The sequence below is a fragment of the Mesoplodon mirus genome (assembly GCF_964341445.2).
Source record: "Mesoplodon mirus genome assembly, chromosome: 5".
Lineage (NCBI taxonomy): Eukaryota > Metazoa > Chordata > Mammalia > Artiodactyla > Ziphiidae > Mesoplodon > Mesoplodon mirus.
The window spans coordinates 474,178-494,278 of record NC_138980.1 but is presented as its reverse complement, the minus strand read 5'-3'; the positions used below and the strand labels follow the sequence as shown (position 1 = coordinate 494,278).

The 20,101-nt window shown below is 35.4% G+C and overlaps 1 protein-coding gene across 3 annotated transcripts in view; it reads left to right on the top strand.

Annotated features, from left to right (window-relative positions):
- CNOT6 (CCR4-NOT transcription complex subunit 6) overlaps positions 1 to 12,689 on the top strand; it is a 65,135-nt gene extending 52,446 nt beyond the window's left edge. For 2 of the 3 annotated variants that reach the window (XM_082623852.1, XM_082623850.1), the window contains 8 exons: positions 1,361 to 1,465; positions 1,547 to 1,615; positions 2,603 to 2,760; positions 3,548 to 3,702; positions 4,437 to 4,591; positions 5,509 to 5,739; positions 8,768 to 8,970; positions 10,968 to 12,689. In XM_082623852.1, the coding sequence (XP_082479978.1) occupies positions 1,361 to 1,465; positions 1,547 to 1,615; positions 2,603 to 2,760; positions 3,548 to 3,702; positions 4,437 to 4,591; positions 5,509 to 5,739; positions 8,768 to 8,970; positions 10,968 to 11,180 (1,289 nt within the window). In that variant the 3' untranslated portion in view covers positions 11,181 to 12,689. The remainder of the gene's footprint in view (positions 1 to 1,360; positions 1,466 to 1,546; positions 1,616 to 2,602; positions 2,761 to 3,547; positions 3,703 to 4,436; positions 4,592 to 5,508; positions 5,740 to 8,767; positions 8,971 to 10,967) is intronic. The other variant, XM_082623851.1, reaches the window with a different exon arrangement.
- Positions 12,690 to 20,101: the final 7,412 nt, after the last annotated feature.

The following is a 20,101-nucleotide window of genomic DNA, read 5'->3' as shown; positions in this document are numbered from 1 at the left end:
AGCAGTAATGTAGGTCTAGTTAGAATGGGATGCTTACCTGGTACTGAGAAGTTTTTTTGTTGACTTCATTTTCTCAAGATATCCTTAACAGGGTCCTGGTAACTTTCAGGTTATAGCTACCTGTCTCATAGGATTGTGACTAAATGAAAACTTCAGGACTCTGGTAGCTGTAAAGAACTGTACACACATGGGGAATGATACTATTGTTACTTGTCTTCCTACAAATATATACTTTGCACTTATAGGAGCATGTTTTTACGTTTACAGTTCTTAAAATCCTAACTTAGGATTCTTCCCATCCGTGTAATCCAGCTTTTAATGAAGGATACTCCACTACCTCACAGGTCAGGGCATTTCATCTTAAATAATTCTAATGTTTAACAAACACTTCTATTCTGAGCTTGGTCCTCATTCTGCCTTTTGAGTCTACTCTTTCACAAGAGAAAAGGAAGAAAACGCTTTTTTCTCTATGCGGTGATCATTCTTATAGTCCATACCTTTTTGTTTTTTTTTTTTTTTAATTTGGAATGGCTAAGATCTCTCATCATTTTACCTATCTTCCATCTATAGAATTTATTAGTCTTTTTTAAAATGGAGCATGGATAGGAACTTTGCTTTTGAAACAGTGTCCTGTGCTGTTACTTGTACATAAGAAGTCCTTCTGAGAGAATTTGAGACTATTAACAATACATGTAAACCATTGCATTTGCTTTCATTTTTGGCCCTGTTGAAACAGTGATTGAATTGACTGTTGGATCACTGCCCTGGGGTTTTCCCCTTCATTAGTGGCTTAATCTTAAACCAAGTCTGTCCCATCCTGTTACTTTATTCATTAGAATTAAAAAAAATCTAAGTGTTCGACTGCATTTGTCATTAGGATGTTTTCTTATTAACTTTGTAGCGTTCTTAAATTTTGATTCTGTGATTCATGATATTGGCTCTCACCTTTCCTTTGCCTAGTCCTTCTTCCAGCTCTTCCCCAATCCAGTTTTACTCTCTTTTGATCATTATGAAAGTGTTGATGAGGCAGGGTCAGATGCAGAGATATACTATTAGATATCTCCTAGATTGACATCAGTCCATTAATAATCATTTTTTGGATACTTCTATAGAATGTGGTATGAATCATTTTTATTCTTCACATCAAAAGCTGAAAAAAATAATATTCTAGTTTGGTATGTTGAGTTAATATATAGTTTTTTATATACAGTTATATATGTGGTTTATATAGTTAATATAGTTAATATACATTGTTATAGATGATCTGATAATTTTGGTATATTTTTGGTCTATTTTTCAGTTTTGAAATATTTTAGTATTTGTCTTGGTTTCATTTTACCTATTTAAAAAACATTTCCAGGAAATCCACTTACCCAGGATATATTGAACCTCTATCTGGAACCAGATGGAACAAGAAGGCTACTGAACTATTTGCTTGATAATTTGGCAGGTACTGCAAAAAGAAGTAAGTGGTCATTTGATTAAACCATTTTTTTAGAAAGACATGTAAGAATATTGTTTAATTTTGTGTTTTATTTTCAACTAGTTTCAACAGAACAACCACCTCCAAGATCTTGGATTATGTTACAAGAACCAGACAGAACACGGCCAACTGGTTGGTAGCCTAATTTTTTAAATCTTATTTTTACTTTTTCTTGTAAACCTAATAGTATTGTTGGTATGCTTTAGATTTTGGGCAGTGTTACAGTAGAATGCTTAAGGTTGATTTGGTTTCGGAGATAGTAACGAAGAGTTGTTTACCTGGCCTCTATACTGTGCTATGGAAAGTTTGGTATAAAGCAGTACTTCTCAACCAGAGGCGATTTTATGCCCCAGAAGACATTTGGCAATGCCTGGAGATATTTTTTGATGGTTAACAACTGGTAGAAGTGCTCTTGGCATCTTGTGGCTGGAGATCAGAGGTGCTGCTGTTGAGGAACTCTGCTCTAAAGTATTGATCAATTTCAGTTATAATAAATACACCAAAATCTTTCTATACTGTAAGTTTCCAAACCGTACTGTGTTCCAGATGTATTTGATAATACAGAAGTTTAAGATAACCAAAACACCTGTTTGAAAGAGAAATCGAACTAATGACCTCTAATTTCCTTTTAAAACTGTATGAAAATAGTTTGAGCACTTCTGTGATGTGTGCAACAGGATTTGGTCTATTCTTTCACGTGAATTAATAGTAGTTGCTCTGTAGAAGAAAAGTAGAGATGCCTGTTAAGCAAACTACCTGTCAGATTTCCACATTCTACATTAACAGTTGTTGAAGTGGTGGAGGGAACATAGAAATGAGGGAGCCCTGGTCTTAGAGGCTGAAGGACTTAAGATTGTATTCTGTTAGTTTTTGAACCTTCCTGTGTGTACCTCTGTAGCAGGAAACACATTATTTATTTATATTATAATTTGTTCACATATCTGTCCTTCATTTATTTTCTAACATTATTTATGCCATGTCTGGCATATAGTAGCTTTTCAGTGAATATATATTGAATGAATAAAGTCAAACTTAGCATTTAAGTGAAAATTATTGAAATTAATTATGTTTTTTTTTTTCTGCCACGTGTGTGAATAAGTAAAGTTATCTTTCCTACAGCCTTGTTTTCTGTCATGTGCTATAATGTTCTTTGTGATAAATATGCGACCCGGCAGTTATATGGCTACTGTCCATCATGGGCACTAAATTGGGACTACAGGAAAAAGGCCATTATTCAAGAAATCTTGAGTTGCAATGCTGATGTCATAAGTCTTCAGGTAAGTTATCAGAAGAGCACTTGTTTAAATTGCAGAAATGCCCCAACATTGATCAAGCAAGGAACAGCTTGGGAACGCATTACACTGACACATTTGAAGTCCTAGCTTTAGCAGTTCTTAAAATATGGACTTTTTCTGTATTTAGTGAATTCTGGGAGCATTCACTGCCTGCTGTGCTTTGTAGCAGTGTGCTGCCAAATTAAGCAGACGGGTTAAGCTGGGTTTTAAGTGTTTGCTATGACAGCTAAATGTTTACTTTTTCCTCCCTGATGCCCCTGTACACTATTTTTTAATTGGGTGGCAATGTTACTGAAATTGTGGCACTATCAAGGTATAATTTTGCTTTACTACCAGTGGTAATTGAATAGTTAGGTCAAAGTGGAAAGGGCATTGAAACTTCTCAGTCCAACTCTCATAATAACTTACATGACCTTGGGCAAGTCACTCTCCTTGTGGTGTGAAATTTGATCTGTGGAGTTCCTGTTACCTCTCTGATTTTTGTTCTATGCCAATTCTAAAATATAAGGAAATATATATGCATAGGGGTGTATGTCTTTCTATTCTTTACTCCTAAACAACAAAGAATTGACCTTATCAACTGGTACCTGTAAAATGACAAGTAGGTGTTCTGATTGGTTTCAGATAAATTACATCGAAAAAATGTAATTCTTCATTCTGCAGATCAGTCCTTTGAAATTCTTTTAAGTTCTTAAACTGTACATATAAAGTTAATGCATAGGACTGATTTTTGTCTTAGGAAATAACTCTGCTATTTACAATTTTTCAGGAGGTTGAAACAGAACAGTATTACAGTTTTTTTCTGGTAGAACTGAAAGAACGTGGCTATAATGGATTCTTTAGTCCTAAATCTAGAGCTAGGACAATGTCAGAACAAGAAAGAAAACATGTTGATGGCTGTGCAATATTCTTTAAGACAGAAAAGTAAGTCATCTTCTTTCTTTCTTTTCTTTTTTTTTTGTCTGAGCCACATGGCACGCAGGATCTTAGTTCCCAGACCAGGCATCGAACCTTGCCTCCTGCAGTGGAAGTGCAGAGTCCTAACTACTGGACCGCCAGGGAATTCCCAGTCATCTTATTTCTTAAAAAGAAAACTTTCTCTGTTTGCAGGATGGGGCCAAGGGAATGGAAATTAGTTGGCAAATAAGAGAATGAGGCGTTACGTTATTACTCAAGAAAACAGTACTGTTGACTTAGAGGGGTTTGTTTTGATTCATCAGAAATAGTGTTTTGGAGGACATGTTGAAAGTGCTGCTGTTTCTTCAGGTGTTTGCTAGGGTTTAACTCCAGTTGTTACTTGAAACACCTTGTAATTGCATTCCCTCTGGGATGGTGGAGAGATTCTTAAGCGTGTACTTAGGAAGAGAATTATTTTAAAATTATAAGATGGAATTTTCCAATGTGAAACCTAAACAGAAGATGACTACATTTTCTTAAGTTGTAAAAGTTTATCAAAGTGTTATTTGTATCCGTAACAGACTGAGAACAACTTAAATGGACATGGGAAGCTTGGTGTTAAGTGGGGAGGATTTTCCATAATGTAATTTACATGCCATCATATCTGTTAAGGAAGTTTGGGAAAATTGCATTTTCCACAAAGCTAATGTCTTGGTATTCTCAATTTTATATTTGTGTGTGTGTTTGTGTTTTTGTTTTAGATTTACTTTGGTTCAGAAACACACTGTTGAATTTAATCAGCTAGCAATGGCAAATTCAGAAGGGTCTGAAGCTATGTTGAACAGAGTCATGACGAAAGATAACATTGGAGTTGCTGTACTGCTAGAACTGCGAAAGGAATTGATTGAAATGTCATGTGAGTGACCTTTCCACTTCCTATGAAATTGACCTCCAAAATTTAATAGAAAACAGAAAATTTGTTACATATTAATAGTCAGTCTTGTCTAACACCTGAAGAAACTCAGAATTTAAATCTTAGATTCTAAAACCTTATATCCATTTATCTCTACCGCAAAGCTCAAGATGAGGAAGCATTGCCCAGAAAAGTATTTCAAATCTTAAAAGGCATAAACCCAAAGGAAAAAAACAGCTTTCTTTTCTCCTCAAGAATTTTTCACATAAAATGCTGAAGGAAATATTAGTTAAAATGACTGCTCAGAGAGAAGAACTCCATACGCTTATATAATTTCTTGGCAACAAGGATATTCTGTATGCTTACTGCTCTTCCTGACCTTTTTAGTCATTATTTTAAAGGTCTTGAGTTTTGGAGAAACGGACCACTTATTTCAAATTAAATGTATGTTTAGAGTGACCATCATGCTAAGAACTGAAACTTCTGTCACCTGAGGAACAGTTGGAAATGGGGATATTTAATCTGAGGGATAGAAAAGATGAAAGATGGAACTTAGTGACTATCTTAAATATATCTTAAGAAAAAGGGTGTCAATTTAATTTTATGATGCTCAATTTAGGACATCTAGAAGACCAGAATTTTTAAGGAGATGGAACTATTTAAAAATCCCAAATAGAATGGGCTGTCTCTGTTCAAGTAGTGAATACCCTATGCTGGAAGTACTCAACCGACAGGTTAGGTGTCTATTTCTCAGGTTTGTTGTAGGGTAGATTCAGTCATCAGGTGGGAGATTGTTAACTAAATTTTAGGCTTCTTTATTATTCCCAAGATTCTGAGATATTACTTGCTTTCAGACCCTGTGAGCATATATGGGGTTATGGACAGGTTTTGTTTGTTTGTTTTCTTTTTATCTAATATAGCTGGAAAGCCACATCTTGGAACAGAAAAACAACTTATTCTCGTGGCTAATGCTCATATGCACTGGGACCCTGAATACTCTGATGTGAAGTTGGTTCAAACAATGATGTTCCTCTCAGAAGTGAAGAACATCATTGATAAAGCCTCGAGAAGCCTCCAGTCCAGTGCATTGGGAGAATTTGGAACTATTCCACTGGTGTTGTGTGCAGATCTTAATTCTTTGCCGGACTCTGGTAAAAACAAAACCAAACCAAACAATGCTATGTTATATAGAATACTTACTGACTTAAAATGTTTTTGTAGTGTGTTGTTTCTGATAATTCCAAATTTAGTCAAAATGAAAATTCAATTTATAGTGGCAGCTATGAATCAGGTTAAAAAAATATGTTGTGGAGTAGGGGAACCTTTTGAAAATGAAATGATATTATGAAAAACCTCAGGAGGAAGGATGTTAATCATCTTCATTAAACACGTAGGTGATAATTTGAAGTAACTTATTAAAGAACATATAATTGTATTTCATTATCCCCAGGTTATATGTAATGCACACTCTGAAAAGGTTATTAAGACAGACTCTTTGGGATTCCAGCATGTGGTAATAAAATCCAGTTTAAATTTGACCATATATTAAAGGATCTCCAGTTTTGGTGGGCTTGATGAGAAAAATACACCTCAGGTGGAAATTGAGATTTTTTTATTTACACAGATCATGCAAGTGATTTTAACAAACAAAGATCAAGAATCTTGATTTTTAATCACAAAGTAGAAGAATACAGAAAGCCTTATTCTTAAATATACTTTTCCATAGATAGTACAGTGAGTAAAAACCATAGTCCTTGTAATATCAAACTAAGTATTTCTTTTTATCTTTTAGCTCCTTGTTTATACTTTCTCACATACACAAGAATACTTTTCCTTGGACTTACATGCATGCAAGAATGTGCACATTCACACGCTCGGAGTGTTTAAATCCAGTAGCACATCACTGCTCTCACAATAGATGAGAGAATAGATAATAAGTTAGAAACTATGTTAAAATTAGTTTTTAGGGCTTCCCTGGTGGCGCAGTGGTTGAGAGTCTTCCTGCTGATGCAGGGGAGACGGGTTCGTGCCCCGGTCCGGGAAGATCCCACATGCCGCGGAGCGGCTTGGCCCATGAGCCATGGCCGCTGAGCCTGTGCGTCCGGAGCCTGTGCTCCGCAACGGGAGAGGCTACAACAGTGAGAGGCCCGTGTACCGCAAAAGAAAAAAATTCGTTTTCAGGGGAAATAAAGGTGTCTAAGATCCATAATTCTTCTTTCAAAGCCATCTGGGGATTACCGGCAATTTCTCTACATGCTTTGCATCCTCTCTTTAGCTACAAAGTATCTGAGGGGCCAAGAGAGACTCTTGTCAAATAATGCAGATCTTAGGACCTATTTCCATGTTGCAAAATATAGTATTTTAATAGCAAACACATGGGAAAATGTCCAGTCTTGTTAACTAATTAAAAGAAAGTTAAATATTTGCAGAACCCATCTTATGCTTCGCATATTGGAAAAATAGTGTCCAGGGATGATGAAGTTTGCTCTGTAACTCTTTCAGAGTAGGCTGTGTGTGTGTGTATACATTTTTCATTTTCACCAAGAACTTTATTGAACGGCGTATTCACCGTTTTGTTCTACTACCTTCTGCCATTTTTCAGGCAACTTCATAATTCCATCTTCCCAAAACTTTTTATCTTTTTGAGCAAAGAACTGTTCCAGGTGCCTTTTACAGTCTTCCAGGGAATTGAAATTTTTTCCATTAAGAGAATTTTGTAAAGATTGAAATCAATGGAAATCCGAAGGTGCAATGCCTAGTGAATATGGCCGATGAATCAGAACTTCCCAGCCAAGCTGAAACAGTTTTTGCCTGGTCATCAGAGAAACATGCGGGTCTTGCATTATCCTGATGGAAGATTATGCGTTTTCTGTTGACTAATTCCAGACGTTTTTTGTCGAGTGCTGCTTTCAGTTGGTCTAATTGGGAGCAGTACTTGTTGGGATTTAATCATTTGGTTTTCCGGAAGGAGCTTATAATAGAGGACTCCCTTCCAATCCCACCATATATACAATATCATCTTCTTTGAATGAAGACCGGCCTTTGGTGTGCTTGGTGATGGTTCATTTTGCTTGCCCCACGATCTTTTCCATTCCACATGGTTGTACAGTATCCACTTTTCATTAGCCATCACAATTTGTTTTAAAAACGGAACATTTTCATTATATTTCGGTAGAGAATCGCACGGGGGAATTGGTCAAGAAGGTTTTTTTCACTTATGTGGAACCCAAAAATCAAAGCAGTTAACATAACCAAGCTGGTGCAGATGATTTTCAACGCTTGATTTGGATATTTTGAGTATATCGGCTATCTCCCTCGTGATGCAACGTTGATTGTTCTCAATTAATGTCTCTATTTGATCGCTATCAACTTCAACTGATCTACCTGACTGTGGAGCATTATCCAGTGAGAAATCTGCAGCACGAAACTTTGCAAACCACTTTTGACACGTTCAGTCAGTCACAGCACCTTCTCCATACAGTGCACAAATCTTTTTATTTGCGTTTCAGTTGCATTTTTAACTTTGTTGAAATAATAAGGCATAATATGCTGAAAATGTTGCTTTTTTTCTTCCATCTTCAGTATTGAAATGGCTACACAACAATTCACCATTTGTGAGAAGTTTTTTTTTAAATGCACGCTGATATAACTGCTGTCACATACAGTCTAACAGAATTGTTTCGAATGAAGTTAAGTGCTGCTGGAGCCATCTTACGGAAAACGCTGAAAGAACTTTTTGGCCAACCCAATGTATATTTAGGCACAATTCATCCTAATCTTGGTATTTTATACTAAGCATAGCAGAAACCTACATACTAAGATGTTGATTATAGTATTCATTTTTTAAGGTAGAAATAACATGAATTTAAAAAAATAAGGAACTAGCTTAACAAATACTATACATCAGCCCAGTTGTATTATGCAATCATTAAAAAAAATAATTGAGAAGACATATGAGCATAAGTTCATGTGATACAGTATAGAATATTCAGTCTACTATGATTAGAACCATGTAAAAATGGGCTTATACAAGTTTTGGCAAATGTGAAAAACAATGAAACATTTTAGAAAGTGGGAATACGTGTGATTTAAAACTTTACTAAATTATGTTTTTAGTTATGTATTGTACACTGTGTATTATACTTGACAGTGCAAAAAGTACATTTATTTTCATTATAGGTGTTGTGGAATATTTGAGCACTGGTGGAGTAGAAACAAATCATAAAGACTTTAAGGAACTGAGATATAATGAAAGTCTTACAAACTTCAGCTGTAATGGGAAAAATGGGACAACCAATGGAAGGATCACTCATGGTTTCAAGTTAAAGAGTGCCTATGAGAGTGGCCTGATGCCTTACACCAATTACACGTTTGATTTTAAGGTGAGTTTTGAGATAATAAACTTCTAAAGCCTTCATTTTTTTTAAAGTGTCTTATAACTTTATGATGGCTTTAAACGTTACTGCCCAGAATGGAATTAAGCCATCTCAAGCTAGTTGACAGCAGCATTCTTTTATTACTCTTAATGTAGAATTCCATGTGATTAGAGTCCCATCCCTACTTTATAGATACCTATTAGAATCATTTCCAAGGTAAGAAATAAGATGAAATAATGATAATAAATCCTGAGTTAACTGTCACCTTTTTGGGGAAATTACTGTTTTTTTTATAGGCTCATTACTAACAGCTGGATGTGCAGGGCCATCGCATTTAATTTGCTGTCAGTTGAGATGAGGTGTTCCATCTCTATTTCAGTTTAACTGAAACTGTAATACTTGAGAACCAAAATGTCTTTTATTATTAGCCATTTTTAAATTTCTAATATATATATTATTTATATGCCTTGTTACACAATTAATGGATTACAATATGGAGCCTTTTCCTTAGTAATTCTCCTCATTTTTATTATCTGTGGTTGTTTAGGACTTGTGTTCAACTGTCCTTTTTAGCTACCTTTTGCATTTATGCTCTCTAAAATCCTAATTTTCCATTTCTAACCTGCTGAGAAAATAATCATTCAGGTTAGATTGTCTATTAGAATGGTGTAAGTACTTGTGGTAACTGGTTCTTAATTTTAGAGTGGAGGTTGTTTAGACTCCTTTGAGAAACTGTTGCAAACTGACAGTTTTTTTTTATCTGGCTTTGGAGGATCCACAGTACTGTAGATAATGATTTAACCCTGGGAACAGATGAGTGTGTAGAGTTGAAGAGAGACTGGAGTAGACTGGGGAAAACTGACATGTAAATGACAGTAACCAGAGAGGTGGAAAACCAGGACAGTATAGGGACTTCAAGGCCAAGGAAAGAAAGCCTTTCTAGGGAAAGAGGTGTGTGTGTTAAGCTTCAGAAAGATATTGATAAGAGTTGTTTCACTGGAGAGCTAGTCAGAGAAACTAGAATATGATGAGTTGGAGAATAACTGAGCAATGAGGTAGGAAAAACCAACTTCTAGATTCTTATTTCAAGCAGGTTGATTGAAGAAGAGGTGAGGGTGATAACTAAAAGGTGGGAGAGATTAGGGATTTTTTTTTTTCCTCTTGTTCCTGTTCCTGATAGAAAGTTAGGAAGAAGACTCTTGAACATGCTTAAATGCTCTTGGCCAGGAGCATGTAAAGGAGAGTCTGAAGTTATAAGGAGGAAGTTACAGGGAGGAAAGGAGCAAACCAAGAGTAACCTAGCTGTGTGCCAGATGCTGTGCCTCGGTACTGTTGAGGGTGTTGAGAGCAGAGACAGTCTGGCCCTCGTGGAATCATGATCTGGTGGGAGAGATAGGTCTCAACCACACAAATGAGTATATAGTTACACCTTGGGGAGTGCGTTAGCAAGGGAAAAGAATCAGAGGTGATAGGAGCTATTAAGTGGGTGAGGGCAGGATTTAGGAAGGCCTTGGGAAAGTGATTAAACTTGGCACTTGAAGGTTGAGAAGGAGTTAGCCAGTTGACAAGTAGAAGAAAGTGTTCCAGACATGTGTGGAGGCCCTGGGGCAGGACAGAGCTTGGCGCCTACAAGGAATGTACCCCACTTCACACCGCACCTCCCTACTCCCCAAAGAGGGCTAGTGTGACAGTGGAGTAGTGAGCAAGGAAAAGTGTCACAAATTAAGTTAGGAAAGAGAAGCAGAGGTCCTATCATGAGGGATCCTTTAGGTCTTGTTAAAGATTTTGAACAGATCCAGATAGGAGGAAGAATGATTATCATGCCTAAACTTTCTTCATTCTCACATTTGGGGATGCCATTTGGTTTATGTAGTATTGCATTTTCCTACAGGCTTGTAAGTTTTTTGTTTGACTCTAAGGATATGTCTTGAAAGTTCTCAGTATTCAAGTGTTATCTTATATGGGGCCTTGTCTTTTTTTTCTTTTTGCCTTCTGTTTTTCAGGGTATAATTGACTACATCTTCTATTCTAAACCTCAGCTGAACACTTTAGGCATCCTGGGACCTCTGGACCACCATTGGCTAGTTGAGAACAATATCAGCGGCTGCCCACACCCACTCATCCCCTCTGACCACTTCTCACTTTTTGCACAACTGGAGCTCTTACTGCCTTTCCTGCCCCAAGTTAACGGCATTCACCTTCCTGGCAGGAGGTAGTCAAGTACCTTCAGAGGATGACCTCAGTTTCACTCGTAAACTCGTAAAAAATCTGAATATAGGGGAGTGAGGTATGGCCACTAGGGATTTTTTTTTTCTTAATGATGATTTGAGTTTTCAATCTGATTATTTGATAAGGATATAGTATGAAAGCCAGGTGCTAGCAAACAGACAAATTCTGAGCCCGATATGCTTTATATACTGTTAGACAGGGACTGGTGTGTTTGCACCTATCTTTAATTTGTTACAAGTAATTTTCCTGTTTCTTCTATCCAATATAATATTTTCATGCCTTGAAATAGGAAAATGTTTGAACAGCATATTCTCTTTGCACAGAAATCTGTAGCACTACTTTTTTGAGGCCAGTAATAACATCCAGAGATCATTCTTCCATACTTTACTCCCTCCTTTTTCAGACTTGTTTGTAAAATATAGAATTTAAATTTAGCCTTTATGATTGTATATGATCCACAGAAGACCTGATTTATGAAATTTTGTACTAAAAAATCAGATTTGGAAATGATTGTATTGTAATCTAAGGCTAAGTTTTTTTTTTACCTGTTTCATGTGTTATAAAGGCCAGCTTGTAAAAGAAGTTGCAACAGACTTTCTCTGCTGATGATTTGCACTGTTAGGGTTTTGTTAGCCCTTTTGTACTACTTTGTTTTTAAATTGAGAACATTGCTCTTTAAATCTAAATCTGTTTAAAGTTTAGGACATTTTCTTGGACCAGAGGCAACTTACCCATGAATTCCTGGGTTTTTACAAAAAGCTATCTACCAGGACAGATAAGCTGAGCAGTGAATGATCTGTAGGCATTATGGACTGAATGTAATGGTTGATATATGTACATTCTGATACTTTTAAATCCTCGGCTTTTTTAAGTTACAAAACTACAGCTGCTTAGGGACAGCTTCTTAACTCCTTTTTGAGACACTTCCTGTCCTCTCCACCGTGCCTGCCTGAATTTGTTCTCACCAAGCACTGCCTCTGTGCATGCAGAGAAAATCTGTGCATCCTCTTTTATATTTTTAAATACTGTTTAACATTTGTCAGAGTTTTATGAAAATGCTTTTGTATGGGCTGTGGCTTTTTTTCCATTGTGAAGCATTGAATATCACATTTTGGAACATGTTCATAGGGTGGGTCCCTGGGTCTTTAGTCACCAGACCCAAGCACTGCTTCTTGGTGTCATTGCACAGTGCTGTTCGTCACCCAGAGTACTACTATCATGTGAATTCTTTTTGTTTTCTATGTATTCCTTAGTTTCCATGTTTTTTAGAAATCATGCCTTTAAAAAAAAAAAAAAGTAATTTTCCGTTTATGAAGCAGTATAAAATAAATGAGATGTATTTTCAAAACAGGTCCCTAAGACAATACTTCAGATCATTTTAAAAGTGACTAAGTCATTTTAACATGTCAACCAAGATAAAAGTTATATTATACCTTGTATTTTGCCCATAGTGCTGTTAGTAGAGATTAAAGCCAGCTTTAACTTTGCAAAGTTAACTCCTATATGTTCTGTTCTCATTCATTCATTCTCTCAAAAAAATCAAATGAATTCACAGGGAACTTGGTCTAACTGCTTTTGTTTCAACTGCAGGCAGGGGAGCAAAAGGGCACCATGTATGTGAGCATTAAGAAAAGAAATTGTTGAATGTTAATAACAGTTTTTATACAGAGAGTGAGTCATTTTGGATAATGACTTAAAATTTTATGAAAAATGTTTAGCACTTAAATGTGCTTATTCTGTTTTTAAGAGAAAATAAAATCACATACTGTTTAAGTAAATGATTCTTTTTTTTTTTTTTCTTTTTCTTTAAAAAAAAGGAAAAATTCTCCAAAAGGTTTTGATCTTGAATCTTTGTCTGGGACCTGGTTTTTCCTTTGAAGGTTTTTTTTGTTTTGTTTTGTTTTGTTTTTTTTAACATTTTGTTGTGATGGTATTTTATTTTTTGCTTTTTGTTTTAAGTTGTGCTGGCACCGAACACATCCAGTTTATAGTCAGTATATTGGAAAGCTGGTATTACTGGTATAGAACCAATGCATAACTTTTATGGGGTTTCTTTTTGGGTTTTTTGTTTTGTTTGTAAAGTGTGAATAAAAGGTGTGTTTACTCATTTATCCTAAACACTGTGTTGGTAATGTGCATCATGACAATTTCCAGCAAGGGCAAGCTGGAGCTGGTTGGACTGATGAGATGAAGGAAACTGCTTTTCCTATGATCTGCATTATGTAATAACAGGTCCAGAGAGCTTTATGGAAGGGGAAGGGGAGAAGCACTGTTTATGGAGGATATATTCTTTTCATAGATGCTGGAACTAGAGTGCACTTGTTAGATGCTAAAGGTTTGAGCTTTACACAAAGTGTTTTCATCTGTGTTTGTTATTGTCTACAAAATATTTGAATTTGGGGGCAGCATAGTAAGATATAATGGCCTGTTACATCTTGAAAATATTTGTTCTTGCCTCTTCTAGGCAGACTGCATTCTGTGGCAGACTACCTTCTGTGGGTCAGTTTGAACAGCTTCTCCACCTTATTAGATTAGATAAATTGAACCAAGAGTGCAGATTTACAACTGTAACCTTTAAAAGAGAGAAAAATATTTTAAGTCTATAGGGAATAAATGGTCACACCAAAATAGACTGTTAAGCAAGATTTTGTGTTTTAAATATTTTCTGTGTCCTGAGTAATTTCCAATAATCCGTACTCCCTAAAATGCAATAAAAACTAGTATGTTTTCACAGTATAGGTTTTCTTCAAAAATTCTGTAACAAATATATTTAATGTGGTGTTGCCATAATGTAATTTCAGTATTCTTACTGGATAAATCCATTTTATGAATGTTTTACAGAAAATTTGGGGTATATATTCTGTTTTTAATGATCAGAAATTTGGAGGCGCTCAGTTCCTTGTAAATCTCTTGAAGTACAGTTTACTGTATTAGTGATAATTATTTATGCTTTAAGAATTTAAACAGTGTTCATCAAAATTAATTTATGGCATAATTTAAACTAAAGTTGTAGAAATAAATTGTTGATTACAACTTTAATAGTCCTAGAAGATAGGCAGGGAACATCTCCAAGAAATGTGCTTTTATTTTTACTTGATTTGGTGACAGCCAGGAAAACTTATTTTGAGTTAGCACTTTGAAACCTAAGGACATTATTAAATTGGGTGGAATGCACTTCTAAATGTTGAAATTAAAATTTCAAAGCTCTTAAAAGATTTCCGGTTTTCAATAATAAATTCCAATTTTAGTATTCCATTTTTTTTACTATTTAAACTTATGGAATTAGTTTCCATAGTGACTTTTAAGGTTTTGGGGTCATGCTATATAAGTATAAAAGCCAACCTAAGTAAAACAGTTATAGCAATTTGCTCTTTTAATGAACCAATAAGAATAGCCATACAAATGCTGCAGATAATTCAAAGAAAACCTTTAGCAAGTGTTTCTCCCCTACTTGTAAACAGTATTTTGAGATGTTCACTTTGCTCTTCTTTTTGGTTACATAAATTTTAGTAACCAGTATGTTGAAGTAGTGTTTAAAATAGAATATCTAGTCTTTATTTACAGTACATTAAATTGTGTAATGCACTGGACTAAGTTTTGTTTACCATTCATGTAACAAAACCCAGCACATTATCTGCACTAAGCTCAAAGAATGTCCCATTTGCCTAGGCAGCTCTTTGATAAGGGTAATGGGAAACTGAATATGACCTATGGACTGGTGGTAACAAGGGCTTTTACTCTTCTTTTCAGTGGAACCTTCTTGGTCAAATTGTAACTAGCTAGTATTATATTTATATACAGGGTCTCTTTTCTTTACCGATGTATTTTCCTACTCATAGTCAACCAATAAATTCAATTATCTGTTTCAAATATTTTTAAAGTGTAATTTGTATAGCTGTAGTATTGAGGTTTGAGAAAATATGTGTTAATCAGCAGACCACCTATTTAAAATTCTGAGTCATCTGGGACAGGGTTATAACTCACCCTTTGAAAGGGAAGAGTGAACAGGGACAGTGCCATGATATAGGAAGATGGTGTAAACTTAAGGATCTCCTTATTGGCTGTGGTATTCTGTATAACACTCATATCTTTGCCAAAGTTCAATTTTATATTTAGGCAACTGATGATCCTTTTGTATTTAGGATTTTTGTTGTTGTTACCATATACCTCATAATATAAGAAATGGGCTCATGTGTCTTTCATCCTTTGGAAGGAGGCTGACATATTTTGAATAAATGCTTTTAATACAGTAGCAAACATTGTATTGGTGGGGTTATATTAATTCATTAAATGTTTTAATTGTTACATGTATAGTTTGTTGTATATATAAACTTTAAAATTGTCTGACTTCCCAACTCTTCAGAGCATTGAGTCTGTTTTTAGAAACTACTTCTTTAACAACTAAATGTAAATTTTTATATAGATGCTGGGAAAAAAATCCTTTAAAATCACAACACAATTAGATCAAATGAATGTTTGCTCAGATGTCCAGTTTTTAAAGTAGGCATTTTCTACCTGATCCTTAATATATAATTTTATCTCTCTAAGAGAAGTCTTGTTCTTCCTTACGATTGCCAAAAAAATGTTGTAGAAGTTAATGAAATATGCCCATATTTATAAATTCTAGTTAATGTTCTGTAGAGGAACAAGTATCTAAGGAAACATGAACTGAAATGTATATGCAATAAAGTTTTTAGGTTTTAGGTAAAAATGTTAAATATATTGAGAATTCCCTTCTTTAAGTGTTATTTATGTATTCAAATTTAAATTGAGTTTAAAATAAGCTTTCATAAGTACTTTAAAGGCAATTTTAATATATAGGTTATATATTATAAGAATCCTATAGAAGATAGTTTTTACTAGAATTTTACAAGACTTTTAGGCTATTTCTGTAAGTTAATAATTTGCTCCAAATAATGAAAAATGTTCTAAATAGATTGTTCCTCAAATGAGTCTAACCAGCTAGTCTATAGCTAGGAATTGAGAAGACTGCTGGATTACCAGGTGACTTGAAGACCAGTTTCTACAGTTACTTTAGCAACATTTGACAGTTTAAATCAAATGAGTAGGGATATGTCCATTTTCTCATTTTCTTTGAACTGCACACTTCAGTTCACTCTAATCTACTCAAAAGCTATTAAATTATTTTGGGCCCGTTGTAAGAAACTTTGTTCGCTATACCAATGTGACTGGAGGTGGTGGTCTCAAGAGCTCCTACTGCCATATACTTTTCAGGCTTACTAGCAAAGTGAATTTAAGCTGTGGGGTCCCAGAGAGCCAACTCAGCATGACTGCTTCGTTAATTTATTAATGGCCTTTTAAAATATTAATTTTTTTATTATTATTATTTTTTGCGGAACGCGGGCCTCCCCCGCCGCAGAGCACAGGCTCCGGACGCGCAGGCCCAGCGGCCACGGCCCACGGGCCCAGCGCTCCACGGCATGCGGGATCCCCCCGGACCGGGGCACGAACCCACGTCCCCCGCATCGGCAGGCGGACCCCCAACCACTGCGCCAGCAGGGAAGCCCTATAATGGCTTTTGACTGCCAACCCTGTAGCCCTGGTGATTTCAGCATCCCCCCGTCATGGCAGTCCTCCTAGTGCTCTTTTTCCCAAGCTTTGATCCATGAAAGACATTGAAAAGGGATGCTGGTGTGATCAACTTCAGGGAGAAGAAAGCTGCAAAACGCAGGACTTGCTTTCCTTTTAATATTCATACTGATGCAGGTGGCTGCTTCTCAGGGCAGTGATGTAGGTGTGAGGGGTATATGCTCACATTCTGAGCTTTATATAGGGAGTTACCGTCTCCCCTCCCCATTAACATGATGCTTGCTAGCGGTGACTTTGAACAGACCTGATGAGTGGGAGGACTATATGTAATTAGTCCATTGCGATGAATCAGAGTTGTCCTTAATCTACTTTGCCTAGTCACCATACTGATCAATACTTATTTAGAATTTCTTCTTGTCAGACACTATGTTTAGATTGGAAGTAGAGATTTATCAGACGTTCTCCGACTTCAGGTTGTTCATTGGTCATTATAATCTAGTGTTATAATGTGCTGAAGCTACACCAGGTATGGAGGGAGCAAATCTCTGTCTACATGGGTCTATAAAGCCTTCCAGGTGACTGTAGAACTGGTTTTGAAGGACTAAGAACTTGCTTACTGGATGAATAATAGGAGCTGTATTAAATGCCTTTGTGAAATGTGTATAGCTATGAATGGAATGGATTTTGAACATCATGACGGTCTTTCAGTGGGGAGTGCACTAATGGAGTGTCTGGAACACAGTGGGCACCTTTGAACTTTGAACCATGTACTAAAGTATGAACTTCATCCTGTAGGTGGTGGTAAAGAACCACACAGGGTTTTAAATGGGAGTAGCATTACCCAATTTGTGTTTAGAAAGGTCATTCTAGCAGTGTTGTGGAGGGTGGGTTAAGACAATGACTATTAGCTGGTTTCTGATGTGGTCCAGTTGACAGATGATAAGCTGAGGACAGCTTGCAGAGCAGTAAGAGTAGAAAGGAAGGGAAACTTGACACATTCAGGAAATAGAATCAATAAAAACCTTGATTCCTGCCTCATTCATGGGAGAAAAGACAGGTAAGTGAGTTTTGCTCATTCATGATTTCCATTAGGCAAATCCTGACTCAACATCTGTTAATGTCTTATCACCAAGGCCCTTGTTTTTCCTTTACTGACCTCACAAAAACATTTAGTCAAACAAATTTGTTTCTCAAACTGCATTTTACTTCATTTCCCATTATAATTCATTCAGATTTTAGTCTGCAAGAGAGATCCAATGTGCCCCTACTAGACAGTTAAGTAATTCTGGAAAATAATAAAAGATAGCACTTGATGCTAATTTGATTATTTCAGCCTGTTTCCTTTAGGCTTTTTTTTTTTTTTTTTTAGGCTTTTTTGTATACTTGAAAATGCCTTATGTGTAAAAAGACTGTCAGAGATCACTAGGTAAGATTATTCATTAGAAGATGCTTCTATAGAGAAGTACATAAATGGAAGGAATCCAGCAATTCTAAACCCACTTAAGTTTCCCCTCATGCAATGAATTAGACTGTGTCGTTCAATATGGTACCCTCTAACCACATGGCTTTTGAGCACTTGAAATATGGCTAGTGTGAATGGAACTGTAAAATGGTTTTTGTTAAATGAAACTTTTGATAGGACCATATTTCCCTTTATCTGTTGCATTGTGTAAGATAAGGGATCAGTGTATTGCTTGTTTGTATTAGGCATAAACACATCACCAGTTGATGTCAAAGAATTGGTTCCATTCTAACAGTGATTTACTAACCAAAGTAATGTGTTCATTTGATATTTTATTCAAACAGCATGAGTTACTGTGCCTATGTAAGTCACAATTAGTAATTAAATTGAGATACCTATATTCATTTTAATACAATTGAATTATGTTTTCTAGTTCAAAAGTATGAACAAATTATTAAATTTAAAATCAGTTCTACTGATACAGAACTGAGCTAGTACCACAACTGGAAAAGACTGGAAGATAATATCATGAATTTTATGATGAATGATTATTGCAATATGCTGCACCAGAGCAGAAGAAAAACTTTGTGTAAAAAATAATAATAAAGTGAACAATATTAAGATACATTTTCTTCAAATGCATATTGAGTTTAATGTTTCAAGTCAAAAAAGAATAGATGAAATTAATCACCTGAAATCAATTAAAAGTCCAACAAAGTTTTTAAACAGTTTATAACAGGATAAGAGCTTATATACTTGGCCAGCTATAAAAGAGCTTGTATTCGTGCACAGAAAAAGATTTTTCTGTTGGATTTGTGGTTTCTATTATGGAAATTTTGTTAGAAAATTACGAGGAAAAGACAGTGTTTTACAAAAATGAAATATCTTCAGTTAGGCCAGCAATTACCTATAGAATATAAGACCTTTCTAATAGTACTAAAGATTAGTTGATTCAAAATTGAAAAACTGAAACTATGTTATCTTTAGATGAGCTGTGATGTAAAAGACACTGCCCAGTTAATACTTTGTATGCTTTGTATTAAAGGAGTTCCAATTTTACAAAAAAATATGAATTCTCAGCCTAAAAAAAAAAAATCACTTGTGGCATGTTTTTGCATCTTTGACATCTGCAGAAGAATTTTGCTAGATACAAAGAAAAAACTATCACTACAGAAAGTGCTTCTGCTATGTTAGGTCAAAAATCTGGATCTCTTGGAGTTTTTTAATGAGCCTGGATTTCTCTTACTGTTTTGTTTCACCTAATGATGCTTATTGCAAATAAGTTTTCTGAAACAGACTCTTTGAAAAGTGTCACCATTGTTAAAATTGATCAGTATATAGATTCAAATCCAGGAACCATAACCAGTTTGTGATAAAAGACAACAATCTTGTCTTCCTTACTAATGCTCATTGGTTGAATTATTAAGACGTTTTAACAATGGTTTACATTCCTATTAATTCCAGTTTCAGATTTTCTTGCAACAAAAGGAATGCCAAGTACTCAGTAATCAAGAACAAAACATGTCAGTGTAATACACACTTTCTTGCTGATACCACACTGTATATGAGTAAACCAAAATTAAAACTCCCAAGGAAAGGAAAAGCTTGTCACCTTCACAGGTAGGTACAAAAGTTTAGTTGAAATTGAAGCATCATGATACGGATCAAGAAATGCTGATTTTGCATAGTTTCTGACATTATAAATTTTCATTGTAATTAGCATTTTGTAAATTTGCTGCAAAAGCTACCAGGAAAATTTGAAAAACACTTAGTTGATATTGAATAAGCTTAGAGTTGCTTTTGAAATTATGCAAATACCCCTCCCTTTGAATTTGATTTAATCTAGAGTTGACACAAGAATTAGTACTTGAGCAGAAAAGTTCTTTACTTGGAGAG